Raw genomic sequence first — 21565 nt, 5'->3', positions numbered from 1 at the left:
ATTATTATGCAAGAAGTTTAGAATTTCCAGATAGAAAATATTCAAAAGCTTTAAAAATTTAGAGGAAAGAAAAATACTTGCATAAGAAAAACTCTCAAAAGCTTCAACTGCAAATTTGCATTCATTAATTCAACAGATCCATGAAAAACATTATATAGACCAAGAAACTTTGGACCATTTTAGAAAAATGAATTGACTGAGGAAGTGTGTAAAAAAACCTAGAGATGGGAAAGAGAGAGCTGATATGGTACAATATTTACGCAAAGGGGAAAGCCAAATTAATCAACGCATACAAAGCAGCTCCATAGATATTTGAAGAGAAGTATAGGCAAGGCAACCAGATATGGAAACTTTCACAATACAAAAGATAAGAAAACAAAGGGAGAAACTAGAAAAGAGGATTAGTAATGGAGAAGTTAAAGAAATAAAAACTGAATTTTGGATTATCTGCAAAGGATTTAGTGCAGAAAAATGCAACTCTGGTAATATCACAGCATGATAGAACAATGAGTCCCCAAATTAAAGAGAAACAGGTGGAATGGGAAGCATCTGATCACTTGCCACAGAAAGATCCTCTGAAGTCTGCAACAGGAAACCAGTATAAAAGCTCAGCTGGAGTTGAATAGCAAGGAAAGGAGCAGAAAACAGTGGCAACTCTGACAGAGTCACTGTTGTGCAGTGATAGGCCAGGGCGTCCCCATAAGAAAGAGCAATGGATGATGCAGAATGCAGCTAAAGAAAATATGTCGCAGGAAAATGTTCTGGAACTTTCTGTAGAATGCCAGCAGGAAATGGAGAACAAAGAATGCGCCCTCAGTTTAGAAAAAAAATGATCTAAGGAAAGAGTTGGTTCATTTATTAGAAATAAAAATATTAATATCAATAAAATAAATAGTTTACAGAAAGTCAATAAGACCCAAGATGTTAGAAGTCTGATAAAACAAATGAGCCCACTAATCAAAACTATTAACAAAAATTCACATAACATAAAAGAAGTAAAGAGGATATATTACTATGTGGCTAAATTAATAACAGATAAAGTTTTGTCTCAAAAACAGAGGGCAATATGGGAAAGGAATGGAATAAATCAAATGCCAGCATGGAATAACAGATAGAGAAAGCTATAAAGCAATTAAGGCAAGAAGTGTCACTGTTAGAAAACTAGAGAAGAGGGTATAGATCAACAAAAATACACAGAAAGATAGATGGTGCGGTACTAGAATAGACCAAGATCTATCACACATTACTACAAATAAACTAAAGATAGCAGCACAGGCAGAAAAACGTAGAAGCTCTACAGATAAAGATAAAGGAAAAGTACAAAATAAGCAAATAAAAAAAAACTCTCCAAACCAAAAAGATCTTTCTGTTTTGAAACTTTCTGAAACTGTAGCAAGCTGCTTAGCTGCTTGCTACACTTTAATCACCACACTCTGACAGCTTCAACGATAACTGCAAATACTGTATTAGCATTACTTTATGAAGACAGTACAGAACTTCTATACTATCCCACTTCCAATCTCACACCCATAACAGCATGTGCCTGAGACAGCACTCGTTACTCATTACTTGATTTAGTATCTGCTAACACATCTACACTAATCTCTCCCAATGTAGTGCACATAACCTCCTTTAGTTCATAGGTTAGCACTAGGCTATCGGCCCTAGGGCTATACAAGCCTAGCCATAACAATTCCCTGGATATTTCTTCCCACACTATTTACTTCCCTGGACCCCTGTCTAGCAGGGTGACTGACGTGATCCCCGAGGTGAATTTCCTTTCTCCCATCCAATCATCAAGGTTCCTTCTGAAGAGGGCCAAAGAGGCGCTCTGTTTGACATGTATGGGCAGTCTTTTCCAGAGTCTGGGGAGTCTCTGAGTCAGGAACTTATCCCTCCAGCATGTTTTGTTTATTGTGATGACAAGGTTTAGATCCCTGCAGTGTGTGGCTCTAAGGGATTGAGATTTCTTTAAGTGTGGCATGTCCAACAGCTCTGGGTTTGACATGGCCTTGTATGTTAAGCAGAGATCGCCTCTTAGTAGACGATATGCGACAGAGTACAGCTGGAGTTTTTTAAGGCAGTCAGTGTAGGGCATCTGCTTTAGGCCTGTGATTCTTTTAGTGAGGTATTTCTGTGGCCTTTCTAGTTGCTGCAGATGTCTTGAGTGGTACATACCAAACACGACATTGTATTCTATAATGGGTCTAATGAGGGATGAGTACAGTGGGACAATGACCTTCTTTTTTCTGGATGAAAAACCCTTAGTGATGAGGAGTGCCACATAGAAGGATTTCCTGATTGTTCTGGCGATGTGGTTATCGAAGGTGAGACCACTATCCACATGTGTCCCTAAGTCTCTTATCACACATTCAGTGTTTAGTGTACTGCTACCTATGTGGTAATTCATGGGTACATGTTTTTTCCTAAAGGGGATAATTATACATTTCTTGGCATTGAGCTTGAGCCCATGGCTCTGGCACCAAGCATCTGTTTCTGCAAGGCCCTTTTGTAGAGTATCCACATCATTTGCAGTCATCTGCAAACTTTGTTAGCCAGAGTCCCTTAGTGTTGGCCTGTACTTCACAGAAGTAGATGCCAAACAAGAGCGGTCTCAGGACTGAACCCTGAGGTACTCCACTTGTCGCTTGTCTGGAGCTGGATTTGGAGTCGGCTACTTTTACAGTGTGGGTTCTGTCAGTAAGCCAGTTGGCAACCCATCAAGTGACGTAGGGATTAATGCCCAGATTAGTAAGTCTATCTATGATTCCAGAGTGGGGGATGGTGTCAAAGGCCTTGGCAAGGTCCAGATAGGCTGTGTGGACCGCCTTACCCTCGTCCACAGCTCTGGAGACTGATTCGAAGAAGTCAATCAGGTTCAGGAGACAAGATCGGCCCTTCACAAACCCAAACTGGGTGGGGTCCAGTGTCTGAAGGTTGCCAATGTCTTTGTTTATAAGTTCCATGAAAATAGTAACCATTGTCCAATTAATTTTACCTTACATCAGCATTGCAATAAAATCCCACCTAAATTAATCACATTTAGATCTGCGTCAGTACCCATCATGCACTTAGTTTGATCCTATCCACTCTGAACTGGTCACCTATACCATGCACATTGCAACACCACAGAATTAGTCAACAAACCACTGCAAAATACACAATATACAATCCTTTCCCTTCATTAGAATAATTATATGACTGCACAAACTGAAAGGAAATCAGTGGTTAACAAACATAAATCATGTTAAAGCTCAGAGATGAGGCCTGGTATTCCTAAAAATCCAACCTTAACCAAATATCACAAGTATGCTTCAAGCTACTTAGTAATCCCGCGAAACAAGCAACAAGATGCCATAAACCACCACATAATTATTTATTTATTTTTTATTTTATATTTGTTTACCGGGAGTGTCCGACTGGGCCCAACAGGCCTGTTTTCAGTGGAGGCCCGAGGAGAAAAACTCCAAGTTGCATAGTAAACAGTTATACATTTGAATTGAGTGGAAAAAAAAACATACAACAGTAAAGCAAATGCAGTGAAAAAGAAGCTTAATCCCAGATATTACAGATTATAAATGTTGGACATAGAATACGAGACATAAGAACAATACATTAATGTCTTTATACTTAGGGTTGAGGTGGTAGCCTCACAAAATTAAACAATTACAATAAAGATATACTGTGATAAGCTAGTGATAGGTTCCAGAAGGAAAGAAAAAAATAGTCAAAGAAATGGCACAGAGAGGAAATATTGTAGGATGAATAATAAAACATAATCAAGGGACTCTGGTATAATCCCCTAAATAGTTCTTGAAAGATGTCTACCAAATTACTGGCTATAATGTCTCAGATTCCACACTCAACTCTGCCTCTCACTTTACCCCTCTGACTTCCTGAAGGAATTCAGTAACCTTCCTCAGACCTGTCCCATCAATTCTTGCCCTGCCCCAGCTAATCCCACACCCTCTCTGAACACTTTGATTTCACCTAAAAAATCTCAGTCAAAACATTATGGGTAGTCCAGCAGGCATTTATGGCCTACATCCTCAGTTCATATATCATTGCAGAAATACATTACAAGCCTGTCTTCTACACATTTGCAATCTATGCATATCACAAAAGGTTATGTCTAACATATGGAAAACAGCAATAGTAAAGTCAATACCTAAACAACCTCGATCAACAAAACTCTTACAATGTTGGTCAATCTCCATACTTCCCACTTTAGGAAAAATTCTGTTAAAACTAGTCTATACACAGCTATTGTAATACGTAAACCAGGATCACCTACTCTCTTCCAAACATTGTTTGCTCTCTGGGCCCTTACAGTTGAACTCCTACTAGCTGTGGATAAAAGATTTACAGGAGTCATTCACTGAACCTATGAGAGCATTTGACTTTCTAGATTACTCCATTCAATTAGATCATCTAACTGAAACAGGCATTAGCTCAGATGCTATACCCTGATTCCAAACATCTCTCCCTTTTATCTGCACTTTGCTGTCAGTTTAATGCCATTGCCTCACTGTCTACCCATCTTCAAATGGCAGTATCTCAAGGTTCAGTATCTGTTCCTTTTAGTCTTCTTCTGCATTAACAAGCGACTTTTTCATGTTCTGCTCCTCGTCTCCCTCTCCTACTATATGCTGATGATACGCTCCTCTTCAATTCAAATCAGTTCCTTCCACTTATCCAAAAGGAGAGTCATGCAGACTTCTTATCTGTCATTCAGTGGAAGGACACTTGCTACTAAACTCTACCAAAACTAAAACCTGCTCTTTGGTACCACCAGGAACCTTTTCAACATATCTATGCCATTACAAATCTTAGTACAAAAGAATATTCCAATAGAAAACTTCCACATCTCCTTGAGCAAACGCAGAATGTACTTTTTATGTTAATGTGACCTATGCTTATCGCATAGGTTCAAAGGTTGATAGGTATGTACTAGGCTAGCTGCTCTTGTGGGCCATTTAGACATAACCAGCTATCTAGAAATCTGGCTATATTGGTCTCCCAACTTCAACTTATACTTTGAAAAATGTGGAAAAAGAAACCCATTTATATTCTGGGTCAAGAAAATTCCCCCCTTTATTTCACATGCCATTAGAACTATCAGAGGCAAAAACATACTGTTTTCCAAACTAGAATTCATCCTCCAGCTGATAGTTTCTGCATTCTAAAAGGAATGTTGCGAGAGTTCCATTCATTGCCAATAACATTTGTTATTTCCACACACACTATGCAACCTATGAACACTGCTGTATAATCCTTGAAAGAGCTAAATGACTTCCGATCAAACAATGGTACAACCTCTTACTTCTATCATGACTGTTCAAACTACTAAAGGACCAATCACTCTCTCCTTTACTCATAAAGCTCCAGAGACAAAATACTCCCCACAGTCTGAGGAGTTATGTCCACTCTGGACCCCTCCTTCAAATCCCTAATCCATGCTTCATATTACTGACCACTGCTTCTTCATTCTAGGGCCTAAAATCTGGGAATCACTCCCACATCCACTTTAAGGATACTTCTTCATATGCTAAACAGGGGTCACATTCAGAAATAAGTAAACTGTAACAGATTTGTACAGGACATATAATCTTTAACATCCTAACTTCCAACACCACTCACTCTACAACCTTGAGATTAGTATTGAACAACTTGGTTCACATAATGCTGTACATATTCTACACTACTATGTTTCAACTGTTATAGCACGTCTATACTGCATAGTAATCAGTTTCCATTTATAAGTTACCTCTGTCCATAAGGGACAGGGGTGTCAGGTCCAGTGCAAATTTCGTATTCCTCATCCACAGATCTAGGATGTGCTTAAAATGGGTAATAGATGAACTAATGCCGGCTCTCTGCTGGAACTACTGAGTGTACTCCCATGTGCAGGGCTCTCTGATGGAACTATTGAGTATACTCCCATGTGCAGGGCTCTCTGATGGAACAACTGAGTGCACTCCCCTGTGCAGGGCTCTCTGATGGAACAACTGAGTGCACTCCCCTGTGCAGAGCTCTCTGGTGGAACAACTGAGTTTGTTCCCATGTGCAGGGCTCTCTGATGGAACTACTGAGTGTGCTCCCATGTGCAGAGCTCTCTGATGGAACTACTGCATGCACTCTCATGGGCAGAGCTCTCTGATGGAACTACTGAGTGTGCTCCCATGGGCAGAGCTCTCTGATGGAACTACTGAGTGCACACCATGTGCAGGGCTCTCTGATGGAACAACTGAGTGCACTCCCATGGGCAGGGCTCTCTGATGGAACTACTGAATGCGCTCCCATGGGCAGGGCTCTCTGATGGAACAACTGAGTGCATTCCCATGGTCAGGGCTCTCTGATGGAACAACTGAGTGCACTCCCATGGGCAGAGCTCTCTGATGGATCTACTGAGTGCGCTCCCATCTGATATTCTCTGGCTCTTCTTCATAATTTGAATAATTAAGTTTATGATTATGGAAAACACTAGAAAGACTTACCATAAATGTAGATGTTTGAGTGCAGTCATTACATTTGGGTAATCTGCTGGCAGGTTGCCCTCAGTTGGCCTGATTAACAAAGTCTTGGGTCCTGCATCGGTTGCTGTCCCTTCTTCCATGACATCAGGTCATCAGGGGTATAAAACATGCATCCGATGCCATTACATCAGTTTTGCTTGCCCCAGATGTCAGGTGCCCCCCTAATGGGGAGCAAATAAAATTAAACACTCAAAAATATATATCCAACCAAAAGCAAATACATCAAAAAGGCTTTTACGCAAAGTAAAAGAAGGTACAGGTATAGCCAGAGAAAAGTAGGGGGCTGGAGGGAGGGTAACCAGGACTGCAACAGTGAATACACTCGAACATCTACATTTATGGTAAGTGTACACAACTGTAATATGTTCTTCGTGTTTCACTGTTGCAATCATTACATTTGGGTAGATTCCCAAACTATGGTTGGGAGGAGGAGTTTATACAGCATTGGGGCAGCTATAAGGCCCTGCAAGACAGCAGTGGCAAAGTCAGCTCTGGATTTTGAGAAAACTGGTAAATGATAATGCTTGGTGAAAATATGTACAGAACTCCAGGTAGCAGCTTCTAGAATATCCCTGATAGGAATACCTCTGAGAAAGGCTGCAGAAGTAGATGCAGCCCTGGTGGAGTGAGATCTGATCCCCCGGGGAATAGGTTTTCCATGATGCTTATAGCAGAAATGAATGCAATTGCTTATCCATTCAGAAATGGTTTGTTTTGAAATAGCCTTCCCCTCTGCCCCTGCAGCAAATGCTACCAGCAATTGCTCTGATTTTCTTCGAGATTTAGTCCTGTCCAAGTAGAATCTAAGTTGTCTGTGCACATCCAAGGAATGCAGAATCTGTTCCCCTTTGTTCTGTGGATTGGGAAAGAAGGTTGGCAAATGGATGGACTGATTAAGAGCCACACTGGAAACCACCTTGAGCATGAAGGATGGATTGGTCCTTAGGGATATCCTGTCCGCATGAAAGATGATGAAAGGCTCCACTGCCATGAGGGCTGTACTTCAGAAATCCTTCTAGCTGAAGTGATTGCTAAAAGGAAGGCTGTTTTTCAAGAAAGAAATTTTAAGTCTGCAGTAGCAGCTGGCTCGAAAGGAGGTAGATTGAGTTTTTCCAAAACAAAGTTAAGATCCCAGGCAGGGGTAGGAGCTCTCCTGGGTGGTCTCAAGTTCTTTGCCCCTCTGAGATACTGCCTGAGCAGGGGATGAGAGAAGAGGGGTGGTTCTGTGTTATAGTGAGCTGAAATAGTTGAAGCGTGGATTTTAATAGAGGAAAAAGACAGGCCCTTGTGAAGCATCTCAGTTAAGTATTGCAAAATCTGAGGTAAATTGGGTGCTGCTGTGCTGATCCCTTTAGATTGGTTCCAGGCACAGAATATTTTCCATTTGTCAGCATAAGATTTTCTAGTACTAGGTCTATTTGCCTCCAAGATGACATCCATCACAGGTTTGCTGAGGAATGATACGGGTGAATTTAACTGATTAGCCAGGCTGCAAGATTCAATGTTGGAAGCTGATGGAACAGAATTTGGTTCTCCTGCTGACAAAGAAAGGAAGGGGTCTGAGGCAGGTGCCATGGAGATATTTGTGACACACTGCGCAGGAATGGATACCAGTGTTGGCGTGGCCAGTCTGGAGCAATCAAAATCATTCTTGGTTTGTCCTGTTTGACTTTTAGCCGAACTTTAGAGAGCAGAGGCAGAGGGGGAAAGGCGTAAACTGATGGGTTTTTCCAGCTGAAGGACAGAGCATCCACTTTCCAGGCTTTTTTGTGGGGAGTCCTTGTGCAAAACTTGTCCAACTGGTAGTTCTGGGGGTAGGCAAATAAATCTATGTCTGGGCTCCTCTATTTGCTTGTCAACATGTTGAAAATCCGTGGTTCCGGTTTCCACTCATGTGGGTCCATGAGATTTCTGCTTACTCCGTCTTCAATTTTCCTGGCAGGAATTGAGCTTGTAGGTGCACTTGGCAGTCCCTTGTTTTGGTGGCAGGCCTCTGCCCACCATAGGAATTCCAGGCGTAGGCAAGGTATGACAGGAATCATTGTTTCCAGGCTGTGACAATGTTGACTCCATAGACTTTTTAAATACCACTGTAGTTTCCTCATAGGCAGTTTGGCATATGAAATTAGAAGAATGCAGGAGGCCATGAACCCCAAAGCTTGCAGTATTTGTCTTGCAGATAGCAGGGTTTTTGTGGCCACTTGTTTGAAGTATGTTACCAATTGAATTTGCTTCTCTGGCGTGAGGAAAGCCATCTGGGCAGTTGTATTCAAGCTTGCACCCAGGAATGTAATCTGCTGAGAGGGTACCAGTTGTGATTTCTTTTCATTTATGGTGTACCCCAGACAAGTTAGAACCCTTTTTACAAATGCCAGATTATTTAGAAGTATGCCCTGGTTTTCTGCCTGAATTAGACAATCGTCCAGGTATGGATATATCTGAATATTTCTTTGCCTGCAAAATGCAATAACTGGAGCCAGGCACTTTGTGAATACCCTGGGCACAGTAGACAAGCCAAAGGGCAGTGCAGAGAACTGATAATGCAAGTAACCTGCTTTGAAGCGGAGGTATTGGCGGAATTGGACGTCATGATTTGTCTTTTCTGGGTACCAGAAAAATGCTGGAATAGAAACCTTGTCCCTTTTGCTCTTCTGGTACTGGTTGAATAGCCCCCATGTTTAAGAGGGAAAGTACTTGTATTTGAGCCTCTGCCCACTGATTTGGGGGCAGGTCTGGCCACCAGTTTGATGTTGGCAATGTGTGGAAATGAAATCTGTATCCCTGGGACACTATATTTAAAACACATTTGTCCTGGGTTATGAGTTCCCAGTTCTTTGCATGAAGAGCAATCTTTCCCCCCAAAGGAGTGGCTAAAAGGCAAGTGCTTGGTAATTTTAAAAGGAAGTCATTGAGACTGTTTACCATATGGGGGTGTCTTGTTATTTCCAGATTTGGAAGTGGAGGCCTCCCCATTGCTTAGATCTGAGAGTCCCCTGGGACTGCAATCTGGTGCTTTTGGTGTGTCTGGGTTGGCTTGAGAGGATCTGGAAGGAGCTGGAAAAGACCAATTCTTAGTAGGCCAGTGCCTACTAAATATTGGAAGTTGCACTTGTAAGAAATCTTTAACAGTTTGCATAGATTTAGCTTTATCTTCCATATTTTTTAGAACCCCTTCAGCCTTATTGCCAAACAGACGGTCCTGATTTAAAGAAGCATCCAACAATTTCACTTTAACTTGATCAGGCAAAGATTGCTCCTTAAGCCAAGCATGCCTTCAAAGCACAGACCCAGTAACAGCAGCCCTGCAAGAGGCCTCTAAAGAATCAAAACCACATTGCAAAGTATGTTTTCCAACTTGTTCAGCAGAATGCAATAAATCCTGTAAATCTTTATTTTCCACATAGTCAGGAATCAACATCATTTTCTGTTTAAGCAGTCCAATAGTATGCTGTTGATATGTTAACATATGAAATTGGCAGTTTAAAGCCCTGATTGCCAAGGCTGCAGAAGTATAAACCTTCTTACCCCATCTATCCAGTGCCCTGGAGTCTCTATCAGAAGGGGGTAGGATTTTTAGCAGTAGAAACCTTAATGCCCTTGGATCCCTGAGAAATGGTTTCTGAATCTGCAGCAGGATTTTTGAAAAGGAACTTGTGGGACTCAGGAACCCTGTAGTATCTGTCAGATTTACTAGGAGCCGGAGGCAGGGAATCAGGGGCCAAACTGAATTCCAAGAAAACATCATCAACAATGTCTAGTACAGGAGGTATAACCAAAGGCCTATGCTGAGACAGAAGAAGGAAATCCCTAAGCCTCTTTTTGAATAAGAAAATTCCTGACTTTCCCAGTGGAAATGCTTTCTTAAGGTATGTAAAGTTTCCCCAAAAGAAAAATCCTCAGGAGAGGAAGCAGAGGGAATGGAATCCTCTGCATCAGAATCTTCATAAATAGGTATGGACAAATCCAAGTCATTAGAAGAGTCAGAAGAAACAGAAATCTGATCAGAAGATTCATAATCAAACTCAGCCCTAGGCCTCTTAGAGAGGGGTGTTGACTACCCCTGATTAGAGTAATTCAATCTTCAGCCATTTTGATCATTTGTTTTTTAGGCATAGGGGCCTGAACATGTGGCCTGGGCATCATTTTTTTAGACACAGATTGAGATTTAGACCTTAGTAATGAAGGTGGAGTCAGTTTAATATGCAAGTCTGTAGGCCTGAATACACCCTCAGAAGCCGGTGCCTGCACAGCGGCTCCGGATCCATCCAAGGTAGAGACATCCGCGGGTTCCATAATTGAAGCATCTCGAGGTATACCAGACTCTGAATGGGTTTCAGTAGAGGCCTGTGAATCAGAATTAGTGGGTATCAGGGGCTGAGAAAGCACCTCACTGAGTACCAGCGATCTGGCGACTGGCTTTGGAGAAGCATCGTAGGCAGTTTTGGACCTCAGCAGCCTGTCTCTGTCTTTATCTTTGCGTTTTTTCGGAATCACGGTAGTTGGATGGCTAACCAACGACATTTCTGGGTAATTAAATCAAGAACCGAAATACTTAGAGGCAAAAATGTACCGACGACGGATAGTGTTCTGATTAAATAAAGCACAAAACTGACAGCAAGGTACGTCATGGTCAGGGCCTAGGCAAGGAATACAGTACAAAAGAAAATCTTTGCGAGGTATTTGCTTTCCACAAGTAATGCAATTATTAACTTTTACTGATATCGGTAAGGAGCAAGAAAAAGTTTCCCCAACGCAGTACTTAGCTTTAAGATGAAGACTTTGGTTCCGAAACTCGAAAATGAAAATTTCAGGAGTCGTCCGACCTGCACTTGCGAACTGCTTCTGCTTCGGGCACCGCACGGCAAGAAAGACTGGTGTAATGGCGCTGGACGCATGTTTTATACCCCTGATGAACTGACGTCATGGAAGAAGGGACAGCAACTGACACAGGACCCAAGACTTTGTTAATCAGGCCCACTGAGGGCAACCTGCCAGCAGATTACCCAAATGTAATGACTGCAACAGTGAAACACAAAGAACATCAGAGACATTTCATAACCTGTAAAAAGCAGTTATTGACTTTAACATTATGAAACAAAGCACTGTGCTTCTACTTAACTCTTGTTATGACAAATGGAAGTTTCTTTCTGCTTTTCTAGACAATCCCCAAATGGTCTCAAGTGGTGCGGCCCCAGCTGTCCAGTTCAGTCATACATTTTCAAGTACAGTAACAACTTTAGCAATGGGTCCTTGGCACCATTATACTGCAGGTCTAAACAGTTTTTTTTGTAAAATCACATCTGTAACACCTATATCATATCCCCCAGAGGAAACATGGAATGTAATTTTTATATTAATGTAACTAATGCTTATCACATAGGTTCAAAGGTTCATAAGTATGTACTAGGCTAGCTATTCTTGTGGGTTATTTTAAGCATAACCAATTTCCTTTCTGGTGCTCAAATTAGCCTATCCCATTTACATTAGACTGGCCTTAACCCAACCCAAGCCATCCCATGGTTTATAATTATACATATTGAAAACAGTGAGAATAACTGGGATTATACGATAGATAACTTGAGGGGATCTACACATGGAATAAAGGGTTTAGGAGCTGCCTCTCTCCATTAGTAGTACAATCTGCTCTGTGCACGGAGTCCTCTTTCAAACTTTACATTTGACAGTTTCATTGAAATTCTACTTTCTACTTGTTTGTGTTGGTGCAAATAGAATTGGAAACCCATTCAGCACCTTAAACAGATGAAAGAGTCAGACTTAACATTAACAGCATTAACAATAAATGTCCTTATTTGAAATCCTGGGTCCAAATGAAAACATAGATCCAGTCATTGTCACAAAATTATGACTTAAAACATTAATTCTGTTCATCAACCTTCCTCCTGGAAAGCTCCTCTCTTTACAGAGACAAAAGCTTTGGACCAATGGTGCAGATGGTGAATCTTGCTTCCAGTTAAAAATATGATGCAACAGTTGCCTCTTTGAAACTCCCTAAATAATGACGTCCCAAATTGGTCACTGACACATTTGACACTTGGGAAATACACTAATGTATCGGTAGATACTGCCTGCATACCACCACATTCTATGCTTGGTTTATTGGAACAGGTATTAAGGGACATGGTTCTTATGGGCCCAAAAAGAACAGAACTATTATCGGTGATTTTAACAGAAACCCTGTGGATCTAAACCCATCACAGTTTAACAGATTTTCTAAGCTTATGGACATTATACAAATGTTTAAGGAATCAACCAGACCAAAGTCTGGACTTCATAACAACTACCTCCTTTATTAGTGCTGACTAGAGAACAACACTGAAATATTATCAGTCATTACCCCATCTTTTTATGTTTCTCTTTTTGGAAATTCAAAGTTCCCTAACAGTATTCTTTTGTAAGATTTATCCCCTCATGGAATGAAAACAGATCTTTTAGGAAAGCTCACCAATTGGGCACACTTTTAAGTGAAAGCAGTCCTGATGTTGCCTTAAACTGTTTTAGGGACAGCTCACTTTAACAAATGTCAAGTTGTTCCCTATCAGATTCAGGGGTCTTGCAGTATGGAAATGCCCCTACCATCTGACATCAAGGCTTCTTTGGACAAATGGACCAAGCATGGCAACTGTGGGGAAAGTTGCCCTCTAAACAACCTGCTTCAGAAGTTTCTGCAACTAATGCAGTTCAATAAATTTACAACAAATACCATTGAGGCAGCCTGCATCAGAAAGGAACAATTAGCTTTGGCCTCAGACCTGCACCTCTCTGGTAATCAAAGAACATAATTATGTCTACTCAACATCTGGAGACTTCCCCAACCAGCTCCTTCAAAATAACTATAAAGAATATAGCATACCAAGAATCCCCTTATCCCACCACTGAGCAGATATAATTATCTCATTCCCCAAATATATCCACAGTCTGCTTTTTCTCTCATTCTTCATTTTAATTTCAGAGAAATCTACCTGCAAACTGTCCATAAAAACTTAGAAGGCCAGAACATTTTCTGGGTTTGAATCAGGCACTCTTCATGCTGCATTTCACAAAAAAAAAAATAAAAATCATCAATAGGAAATAATCTGCTCTTCCCACCCATTATTCTACAACCATTTTTTTTATTTTCATAATTTCAATGTGCTCTCTTCAAATTTCATTACATCTCAAACTCCATAAAACCTCAACTACCAGTTTATCAATAAATTCACTTTTTCCTTTATATTCCATTCTTTGTCTCATTTATAATATTATTACCATTTCTTTAATAGCTAGAAGCATATCTTTCAAATCACTTTCCTTCACTGCCAAATTTCCCTTCATATTCTAAATCCATTAAATTTCCTACCCTATTTTGCAAAACTTTCATGATTAGTTTATAACCCGGATTATTTAGCATCAATGGTCTACAGCTTCTTATATCTTTCCTATCACCCTATTTATACATAAATCTCAGAATTCCTTCACATACTATTTTTGTTACATATCCCTTGTTCTAACCAAAAATTCATACTTGTAATCATAAGTTCTAGTTTATCATCCTCTAATACGTTATAAAACTCATGTCACATACCCCAGGACCTGGCATGCTCATCCTTTTCACTTCTTGTAAAACATGTTTTCCAGTCCAGAATCTCAGTTGTTTAACCATTTCATCAGCCATCACTTTACTTATTTTTCCATTCTTCTTTACGCCTAACTTGTAAACAACAATCTAACTCCTCTATATATTCTGTAATCTATTTAGAATATTATTCATATCATATACTCCAGTAACCTCTTCCAATACAATACAGTCCATTCTCCTTTCAAACTTCTGAATATTTTTCCTAAGAATGGAAAAACCTCTTCAATTCTAACCTGTAATAAATATCTAACAATAAAGAACATATTTATCTAAATTTCCTTTTTACATTTTATTTTGCTTTTCTATTGTATCTTTTTCAGTACAATCTAAACTTATTTCATATTCATTTAATATCTCATCTTTTTTCTTTTCATTCCGGAATTCTTTTTCCATTTTAATATATACCTCTTTACATTTCTCTTTAACGCTAATCCACAAATGTTCAACATCCTCATAAAACAAAACTAAAGTTAAATGGTCTTTCTATAGTTGATCAATTTGCTCTTTTAGAAAGACTTCTTTTATAAACTCGTCATTTAATTTGTAATTCCCTTACCTATTTTAATGCAACGGAGTCTGTAAAACTAGCTCTACTAGCACAATGATCTGACTGTCAGACTTCATAAGTACTATCATTCTCTATCAATCCTTCTGAAAAATGAAATAGTCTAGCTCTGTTCCAAACATTGGTCTCATATGTAAAGTTCCTCTTCGCACATAACTACAACTGCCCCAGTTTAATAATTTATTTATTTATATTTTTACTGGGGTAGTACACTCATCTCAATAGGCCATTTGCAGGAACAGCCTGGGTTAGTAGAATCACATAAGAAATGAACAAAACATATTTACAGAAACAATGATATGCTAAAAAAAAACTACATATATATATATATATATATATATATATATATATATATATATATATATATATATATGTATGGGCCTACTTCTGATTGTCGAAAACACACTTTTTCAACAACCAGAAGATCTAACCCATTTAAGCAAAAGTGCACTAAATCGAAAGCAACCAGTGCAACCTCAAAGTCAGTATATTTAAGTAGGGGGTGTGTGGGGGGTGCAGCCCCCCACATGGAGGGTGCAGGGGGCTTGCTCCCCTGCAAAATACTGTATAAAGTAGTTTTTTTTGTTGTTTTTTGCCGGTTCAGAGAACCAGCTTTTGTGAAAGTGCACTGTAGCATGTCATTATATAGAGAAATCTAAAAACATTAGAAGAGGCATATGAGAATAGTTGCAAGAAAGGATACCATAGACAAAAGACAGAGAAAAGATGAGAGTGGCATGCAGAGGGAAGAGGAATAGAAAGACGGAGTATGAGAAAGATGCAAAGGGAAGAGGGAAGTAGGATGAATAAGAGGCAGTAATTAATGGCAAGATGAGATAAGGAAGGACAAAACAGGAATTGAAGGGGTGTGTATGAGGGCTGCAGGGTTCATGTAATGTGACCTGAGTGAGTTGCAATTTGCTTGGGTGAAGAGATGCTGCTTGAGCTGTTGTCTGAAGTGTGAGTAATTTTGGACATCTCAGATTGAGAGAGGAATGTAGTCCATAGTTTAGGTGCTAGGATGGAGAATGCATGGTCAGTGCAATAAAGTTTACTTTCTGGAGTTAGTAAGGGGTGGATTGGGATTGGCAGATACCCCCGAGATTACATGTGGGGGTTTTGGTGAAAAGTTTACGAGTCAGAGGGGGTGATGCCTCCAGAGAAAAGGCTTTTTGAATTAGTGATCCTAGTAGGAAGTTAGCTCTCAAATATACTGGGAGCGATTTAACTTTGACAACAGCTAGGAGGCGGTGTTCATTATAGAGGAGGTTAAAAATGAACTAGTAGAATTTATTGGAGATGGTTTGTAAGGTGATGGCATCTTTCTTTGTCTTTTTCTTTTACATTTGTCTATATGATTTAATATCTTAACCTGTCTTTCTTGACACTTTCCTTAAATTACAATGAAAATCTTCTAGAATAACAATATTAATGATTAGCATGACAAAGTGGCACAGGAAAATAACTTTCTTGGGTGGCGTAAGCCGTAGAATCTTGCTGGCTAGGCTTACGTAGGCCCTTGGGCCGATAGCCTAGTACCTACCTATGAACCTATGAACCTAAAATGTTCAATCTTTTCAAAACAACATTTCTCTCTTTTTATCTTGAGAATAAGCAAAAGTACAAAATGATTTTCCAAACTTGGTTTTCATAATGAATATCACAAATGATCCCTCGGCATGGATAAATAATCAGATAATTAAGAAACTTAATATTACCGTTGTTAATTAAAACTGCCATCACAAGACATAAATCTTCTCCAAAACTTGATTTCCTCACCCCAACAAACTTTAGCTTGTTGCTTAATTTTCAAGTATCTAATTAAGAAATGACACCCACTTTCTGCTTTTTACACAATTTTGATACTCCTAATCTTCATTTTTCATTAACAATTCACATTCACTGACAAAATATGCAAGTTAACCCTTTCCTTTTTTAACAGTTATCTTTTTCTCTTACTTCCAATTGAATGTTTGCATCATTCCCACCTATTTCCCCTCTTTCTTCATCTTGTGATAAACTATTGCTCTTATTTTGAAGATTAACATTCCAAACAATCTTCATCTTTTGCATTATTAATCATTTGCTCATTATTAAAATCATGGCTTTCTATACTCTTACTCTGACAACTGAAGGATAAATGATCTTTTTCTCCACAAATTCTTTATTCACTTTTACACATACTATTTCCATGTCCAACCTTACCACATTGCTCACATTTGTTTAAGGACATGAACTAATCAAATCTCATTAGAACCACAAAGGAAGCATATTTTAGGGTGGCCTCAGTACTTTGGAAAATCTTTTGTTTCCTTTAACTACAAAGCAACATTTGGTACGTGCAGACTTTTACCGCCTTTGTATTCCAAACATACATTTCATTCTCAACCCTCAATCCCACAGACTTCTTGCATCATACGTCTTTTTGACTGCATGTAAATTTTTACATACAGATTTTAAAACATCCTTATATCAGTCTCTGCTACATCAGCAATATGAAAGTGTAATTTCTCTTTTCTTTTTAAAGCAAACTGAGTCCCTTTAATAATAACATTGATCCATGGAGAATAAAACAACTTGGCATGAAATTCTGTTATAAAATGTTTGGCAAGCACACATATTTCAAATATTATTGCACAAAATGTTCTGTAACAATTTGTATAAATGTTCTTATATCTTCAGGAGGGAAAGCAAGCAGTACTTTTACACAATCCCCAAAAAATATCTGTCCAATTTCCTTTTTTTGATTCGATTCTCACAATGTGTTTGTGCTTATTAAATAGACCAGAATTCTTTTATAAGTTTGTTCTGCCTTCGGCAGTCGCTGTCCTTTCAAATTTCTCACACCACAAAAAGCTCGTGTCCTTATTATCAGCATGTTTCTGAATGTCGTCCATCAAGATGCTGCCTCCGACATGACTCTCCTCACCTTCATCTCCTTCAAGGTTCCTCTTTGTTAACCATTTTCCAAACTCATTCTGTAAGCCACTCTTCTGGTAATCCATTGCCCACATTGTTTGTGCAATACATTTCTACATGTACGACAGCACCTTCATTTTGTTTTATGCCAATACTAGTGTATCACTGCTCGTATCAAACTCCTGCTCCTCCGTGAATCTCTACAGATGAACAACCTTCTGACATAGTATCTGGAAAAGAGTAGCAGAAAATCCCCCGCGTTCTAGTCCATCTAGTCTAGTGGACCGATTCTTCTCTTGCTTTTCCTACAACCTCACTTAGGACATACCTCAACAGAGTTAACCACATGCACACTCTCTTTATATTAGTTGTAGAAAATCGACCATTGCCTTATATAATAAGTTAGAACCTCACTTTACTGTACTTTAGACTTAGCTAGCACAAAAACTACAGTAAAAAACAGTCATGGTCTTTGTAACTACTCAAAGAATAGCAGATAAAAAGTCTTATTTACCTGAACAATCCTTTAAACAGCACAATTAGTCAAATTACCCATCATAAATACCTGGGTCTTGTTCAGGAACCTTAAATAACTTCACAAAATGTCTGCTGATGGAGGACTACTGCTCCATTTTAAGTGTTACTACAAAATCTCCAGCATCCTCTCCCCTGAAGCCTGGGCAGCCCTTGATATAAATGATCTGCTGCCCAAATGACACCATTCGCTAGCAGCAATCCCTGTTAAACCCTACGTCCAGAGCCACTCTACTTCAGACATATGTAAAGGAGGATCTGCAATTTATGTTTCTAGCAGACAACAGGACCCACCACTGTCTCCTACAAATAGAAGAACCACTTTGTTACACATTAGCCTCATTTACAGATTAACAGCCTTCAAAACACTCTCCCACTAACAGTCCAACTTTCAGTTAGGGCAACCAAACTCTCAGAACTAAAGGCAAATTCTACCTCATTCTGGTATAGCTGTTTCTTGTCCAAATCCTTAAAGAAAAGTAATTTTCAAATATAAGGCCTTACCGTTGGAAACAACTACCAGATAGGTTCATGGGTTCATAAGTAAGTACTAGGCAATCAGTTTGCAGACCATTACAAGCCAGGCCAATAACCCATCTTCAAAAGTCTCTTCCAGTGTCAAGCAAGGCAACACAAAATAGACCGTGGAGAGGTTGAGGCTGGCCATCCAGTTATCTAGGCTGACCTTGAATGTGGCAAGGGTTTAACTCTGCTTGGCATGTAGTGGAAGTCTGTTCCAGAACTAGGGAATATGTTGGGATACGACTCGATCACCATGTCTTATTAATCTGCTAATTAACATTTAGTTCTTTTAACTGAGTATTTGGGGTACCATTAGTTCTGTGAAGGAGCACGTCACATAGGGTAGGAACTTTCATGTCTTGAAAGTCTAGGCACAGATCTCCATGAAGATATTTATGCTGATCAATCTCCTTCAAGATTTCATTCAAAAACCAAAAGACTACCTTAACTCTGTATGTGAATGCAGATCCTTGGCAAACACTGGCTGATACAAACGGACACACCAGTTCTGCATACACCAATGCAGTTTGCTTCAGAAATGTAGATTTCTTAATTATCAATATCAACAACAGTACTTGCTCTGACATGTATATGTATATACATATGTATATATATTTTACATTGATCTTTTGTTGTAAATTGTCTTGTACTCACTGACAAGCTGCACTCAATAATTTAGATTTCGATTCTTACATTTTCTGCAAGCTATGTATGATTTAAACTTCAAGCAACTAACTGTATAAAATGTACTACGTATACTTTGCTCTTTTTGAGGGCCTGGGCTATGACTGATCATGGTCATCAGACATGCCAACCTACCAAAACACAATTTACATTGGTGGCTACTGTTCCTCTTTTCTTTCTCCCCTTCAGCCATTACGTAGGCATGTGGGAGAGTACTTGAATTCTGTTCTTCCACAGCATGTGAGCACCGACTTGCTTCATGCCTATAGGATGCAATCTGACGCATAACAGCCAAAAAGGAACACACACACACACACACACACACACACACACACACACACACACACACACACACACACACACACACACACACACACACACACACACACACACACGTGCACACACATACATGTATACACACACGCGCGCGGACATACACGTGCACACGCGTGTGCATGCACACACGTGCACACACACGCACATGCACACACACGAGTACACACATACATGTATACACACACACACACACACACACACACACACACACACACACACACACACACACACACACACACACACACACTCACACAGCAGCAGCAGCACTTTGGTTAAAATGTGGAAAGAGAATGCATTCATTTTTAAATGGGAAGACAGTGCAGCATCATGGAAACAACCCCCTGATTTTCCATTATGAATTTTATGGTGAGATTTGCATAAAGTACTCACCCTATCTAGGCGCTTCTCCATGAAAATCAGTAGTACTTCAACAGTATCCATATTGACTCCCATGTACTCCACAGAGCCCTGCTCCACCTTAGGAATGAGCAATACATCCAGGCACATGAGGGGAAGATTTACCAGCAAGTTCACAGTATGCCTGAGGAAAACCAATACACAATACACTGTAGTAAACATTGACGTAACAGAAAAGTGTCACTATTGAAATAAATCACATTTGGCATTATTCCAAGTAGCATTTCCCGAGACCTATATTTGCATCTTACCACTCACCAAAACCACCACATCTGTCCCACCTTAATATATCTGGCACTGAAATCATTGCTAGACCATGTTATTTGGTAGCTGTAAACAAACCAGGACAAACAACATGAGATTCATAAAGGCTGGACTGCACTCTCTAATAGCAGTACATCATAACTGATTTATGCTTCCAGAATACCTTTAAACATACATTCTGATGCATTTCACTGTATTGAAAGTCCTTTTCAGTTGTTCATCACCTTTTCCTTGGACTGAATATTTAATCATATGCCTGCGTTATACTGCCTGCTTTCAGTTTAAAATAACAAACTCTTAGCAATAATTTATCCTTCCAAGTACTCTACTCATAACATGGGAATTTGTGAATGTATCTGCTTCTGTTTTCCATTCTTATTCTTGCAAAGCAGTAATTTCAGTGCTTCAGAATGCCTTTGCTGAGCTTTACATGTAAACATCTATAAGGCTGCTCTTGTCTGTCTGTCCCACCTCTGGTCTGTGTCTGTACACCTTGTTGCAATGCCTGCAGAGAAGGTGATATCACCACAAGCCTTTGCAATGTAACTGCTCATACTGGTATAACACTAGCTACCTTTCCCAGTGCTCATTCACCCAGGCCTTTGTTGTCTTCCTGTACAGGTAAGTTGATGCCGGGTGTTTTCTGTTGTGCAAGGAACAGCTGCATTACTGGCACACCTGGGCACACAGTAATGTCCACAGCTTTTAGCTCTTCATTTTCGGTACTTTGACAAAACTTGGGAGAGTTGACCACCTTTCAGATCAGAACCTACAAGAGGCTGTGTTTGTGACTGCCCATATGTCTTAATGAACAAAGAATCTGATCAGAAGGGAGACCTAAAAGCTACTAAGTTAAGGCTCATATACATAATACAAACAGAAGGTTATAAATCAAAGTGGAGAGGTACGATGATAAACCAGGGACGGTGCTCAAGAAATAAAGATACAGTAAGATTTTGGATGAAGGTCCTTATGGAGAATAATAACAACCATGCAGATTATATTCACGAAGTAGCAAAAAAGAACTAAGCCAGCACAGGAATGAAAAAAGAAGGACTTTACCACTAGGGATGACTGCATGAACAGGTATAAAAAAAAAGGGCCTTGAGAAAGTTAGCAAAGGAAGTGAGATTTTCGGAGTAAATAACTAGA

At 39.6% G+C, this 21565-nt stretch overlaps 1 protein-coding gene across 1 annotated transcript in view; it reads right to left on the bottom strand.

Moving 5' to 3' along the window:
* LOC122811013 (synembryn-A-like) overlaps nucleotides 1-21565 on the bottom strand; it is a 1010573-nt gene that overhangs the window by 166002 nt on the left and 823006 nt on the right. Inside the window, exon 5 of the mRNA XM_044082526.1 lies at nucleotides 20123-20273. Coding sequence (XP_043938461.1) covers nucleotides 20123-20273 — 151 coding nt within the window. The remainder of the gene's footprint in view (nucleotides 1-20122; nucleotides 20274-21565) is intronic.

Source organism: Protopterus annectens, chromosome 9.part0 (assembly GCF_019279795.1).
Source record: "Protopterus annectens isolate FY-2018-M chromosome 9.part0, PAN1.0, whole genome shotgun sequence".
Classification (NCBI taxonomy): Eukaryota; Metazoa; Chordata; order Ceratodontiformes; family Protopteridae; genus Protopterus; species Protopterus annectens.
Note: the sequence above shows the minus strand (reverse complement) of the source record. Positions and strands in the feature narration are given on the sequence as shown.